Source organism: Helianthus annuus, chromosome 17, assembly GCF_002127325.2.
Source record: "Helianthus annuus cultivar XRQ/B chromosome 17, HanXRQr2.0-SUNRISE, whole genome shotgun sequence".
NCBI lineage: Eukaryota > Viridiplantae > Streptophyta > Magnoliopsida > Asterales > Asteraceae > Helianthus > Helianthus annuus.
Genome location: NC_035449.2, coordinates 154,872,184 through 154,876,105, shown reverse-complemented (window position 1 = coordinate 154,876,105; position 3,922 = coordinate 154,872,184). Strand labels below are relative to the sequence as shown.

The 3,922-nt window shown below is 40.1% G+C and overlaps 1 protein-coding gene across 1 annotated transcript; it reads left to right on the top strand.

Annotated features, from left to right (window-relative positions):
* The first annotated feature begins 461 nt into the window (after positions 1–461).
* Positions 462–1,595, top strand: LOC110876816 (putative F-box protein At3g16210). The gene has a single exon (XM_022124976.1). It carries the CDS (start codon positions 462–464, stop codon positions 1,593–1,595), a length of 1,134 nt encoding a protein of 377 aa, XP_021980668.1.
* The last annotated feature ends 2,327 nt before the right edge of the window (positions 1,596–3,922 follow it).

The following is a 3,922-nucleotide window of genomic DNA, read 5'->3' as shown; positions in this document are numbered from 1 at the left end:
TACGTCTCTCAACTCAAGTTGGTCTATACGTCGTCAAGTATGTTATAGGCTTAATACGTATTTCTTATATATTTTAATTTTTTAAATGACCTATGAATATTATTTGTAACACATGTCTACTTTTTCAGTTAATATGTTGAAGGATACGGAGTTTACTAAAATGGTTATTGAACCAGATGTGCATGAGGCACACTTGCTTAGATCTATGCAACGTTAAAATTATTGTTCATGTTGTTTAATGTTTTGGATTATTTAGTATTTTGTACTTAATATGTTTTGTTTTTTTATTTGTTTACCTTTTTTTTTTGAAAATTTTAAAATGTTTTCCAGTTTAAGATAATAACCTTATGTATTACTCTTGTCATGTAGCTTTAATTTTATGAATGAATGACATTTTATAGGTAATTTTATTCATAATCATGTGCTAACAATAAGTATACTAATATTACTTCCAGTGAGAAATGAGTACGAACAACCTACAATCATGCAAAAGAAAAAAGTTTTTACATGGCCATGGACGACAAAGTTCTTCTATTGATGATCTTGGTCTTGACATTCTTGTGTATGAGATATTAATAAGGCTTCCTGCAAAGGGTGTGGGTCGGTCAAAGTATGTATGCAAGGAATGGTTATCTGTTCTATCGACACGTCATTTTGCTATGATGCATTGTCGTCACATATCTACATCCTATAACCAGAAATTTATAGCAATTGATTCGCGTTTATGTTCTGTATTCCCCCTTTCGTGTGAAGATTCAGGTCCATTATTAAACTCCAGAATCTTACTTCCATTTGAAGCGCCTTGGAATAAAGTAAATATTCTAACAAGTTTTGAAGGATTGTTATGTGTTTGTTTTCGTAATACTGGCAAATTGGTTATTTGGAATCCATTAACTCGTGCATTTAAAGAGGTGTCCAGCTCAAATAGTCGTGGTTTATATAAACCTAAGTCAGATGCAATTGGGTTGTATGTGGATAAGACGGATGACTACAAGCTTTTACACATAAAGCGTAGGCGTGGTAGAATGTGGGTTCATGTATATTCAAGTATGTTTGACTCGTGGCACAAAATCACTTTTGCAAATAAACTTCGTTGCTGGCGTGGAAAGCCTATTTGGTCTAATGGAACTTTTTGCAAAGGTGTTTTATATTTTTTGGTTAATTGTTTTATTGAGAATAAGGGTGTTATGTTGTTTGGCTTTGATGTGGAATCAGAGAGATTTAGGTTGAAAACCTTTCCAAGATTTCCACATGCTTACTATGATGGAAATTTAGTTATTGTTCATAAAGAGCTTCATGTGTTTATTACTCATGGGCTTCCTAATTGGACGGTTGATTTGTGGAGGATGGAAGGTGAAAGTTGGGTGAAATTATGGGTTTTTCCTTGCATACAGCCTCCTATTATTTTATCATGCTCTATTACACATATTTCAAGTACTGGCAGGTTTCTTGTCGTATCAAATGATGGAGTTGCTAATGAAATTGACACGACAAAGAAAGGGGTTGATTGTTTCTTACCTTTAGTTTGGTTTCACGGGTTACAAGGAGCAATATATACCGAGACTCTTTCTTCACCGGATTTTTATTTCGATTAAGTATGCGTTTTTGCTTTGTTCGTTTTAATGTTTCGTTGTTTGTTTAGTGACATTATAAATATGTTTTATCGTTTTGTTTATTATGTGCTATAAGTATTTATGTTATTATGCCGTTGCGGGTGCCCGGCCTATGGACGGGCTCTCAACTAGTTAATCTTGTTGGAAAATTATAAAAGTGAGTTTTATGTAACTGCGAAAATATTCATGTGAAGCATTTTATAACAATGTATACATTTTTTCATGCCTCAAGTTGTATGTAACATCGGACCCATCTCATCAATATTGTCAATTTTGCACAGCTGGAGCGCATGGATATCTTTTAGGTTGGCTCATTGAAAACTTCATAGGGATCATCATGTATAACTCCCACTCAGACACCCTCAATTGTGAAAATTGTGCTCTATACACATCGGTGGTATTTAAGGCGGGACATTTTATGACTTACATGGACAAAACATGATAAAACAACGCAAGATTTGCCTAAGGCTGTGCGGTATGGGCTTCGTCCCCGCCCCGTCCTCCTTTGTCGCCGCCCCGCCCTCCATTTCCCCCACCCCGTCGTCGTCCCAAACGGCAACAGCCAGACGTTTAGGACGGTCCTCCCCCTCTCTCCCACACCTATACATACAACTTACACACACACACACACACACACACACACACACATATATATATATATATATATATATATTAGGCTCATCCCCCCATTTCTTTAGTTTCATCCCCTTTGCCCCATCCTCACACCCATCCTACGTGAAGCTTACGTGGCGGATCATCCTCCAAGGATGGACCATAACCATACCGCATAGCCTAAAATGTTACATCGTATGTGTATTTAAATTTTTGGAGCACGTGTAAAAACTACCTTCCGGCACGCATTGATGTATCTAAGTATCTAATTGATGAAACACAGGTTAACACAAAGGTTAATCTGTGGGATTGTCTCTTCTGTGGGTTCAATCTCCCTCTCTGCTCGTCAAATGGCTATGATCCTGCAAAACAGCAACACCGTTAGCTCGTTAAGAGGGAATATGGCGGTTTCCCTCTTAACCAGGCTCCGGTGTGAGAATAAGTACTGTTCTGAGGATGAAAACAGTGTGTGTATAGTGTGAGAGTGTGGAGAATGGAATAGCCTTAACCTGAATGATGAAGGGTCCTATTTATAGCCGGAGAGTGAAGGAGGGAGGAGCAACCTTGACAGCTGCTATAGGGCGCCAGCTGTCCGACCAAGGGGAATATCCTTTTGGTCTCCTCTGCTGTGGTCAGGGTAGTGGTACACGTGGCGCGCGCATATTCGTCCATGTTGGAGACGTCGTACCGCTGCTGTCGGTGTGCTCCTTAGATTCGTTGCAGGTCCACATGGCGCTTGGTGACTGGTGGCATGTGTTGTCCTTCTTGTCGGGAGGAGCATCTTTTAGTGCCACCATGACGTCTTCCAGAAGCTTCTGGAAGCTTCTGGACGTTCTTGCTGACGTAAACGCCATGATGGATGGAAAAGTGGTGTGGTCCTTGCCATGTAGACAAAGAATTGGGACCATACCTCTTCAAGTCCCCTCAGTCCAGTGTGCCTTCTAGTTGAGTTGATCGTCTAGGAGGGATTCTGGACTTTTAAGTATAGTGGTTTGTATTTGATGCATGTTTTTCTCTTGCGCGGTTGATCCAAGTGGTAGCTTGCAAGGCGCATGGCGTGTTGGCGACTTGGCAAAGTTGAGCCAACTGGACGCATGGTGCATGGTGTGTTGGTAACTTTTCAAAGTTGAGCCAACAGGACGCATGGTGCATGGCGCGTTGGTGACTTTGCAAAGTTGAGCCAACTGGACGCATGGCGTATGGTGTGTTGGTAACTTTTCAAAGTTGAGCCAACTGGACGCATGGCGCATGGCGCGTTGGTGACTTTGCAAAGTTGAGCCAACTGGACGCATGGCGCATGGTGTGTTGGTAACTTTTCAAAGTTGAGCCGACTGGACGCATGGCGCGTTGGTGACTTTGCAAAGTTTAGCCAACTGGACGCATGGCGTATGGCGTGTTGGTGACTTGGAAAAGTTGAGCCAACTGAACGCATGGCGCATGGCGCGTTGGTGACTTTGTATTAAATGAAAATATTCGTTTATATTTAGTGAATATTATATTTATTTGTTTCTTTATTTTTTATTATCTATCACCTCAATTTGAGGAGATAATTGTGTAATTGTTTTATTATATAAAGAATGACAAACATCCACCGAATGTGTGGTTGATTCTAAACCTCTCATATGGTATCAGCCTAAATTTTCCTTCTTTTCTCCAAAAAAGTTGTCAGCTCTCCTTCTCTCCTTCGAACCCTCTGT

Coding starts and splice junctions, on each gene's coding strand:
- LOC110876816 (XM_022124976.1), top strand. CDS start 462: ATGAGTACGAACAACCTACAATCATGCAAAAGAAAAAAGTTTTTACAT.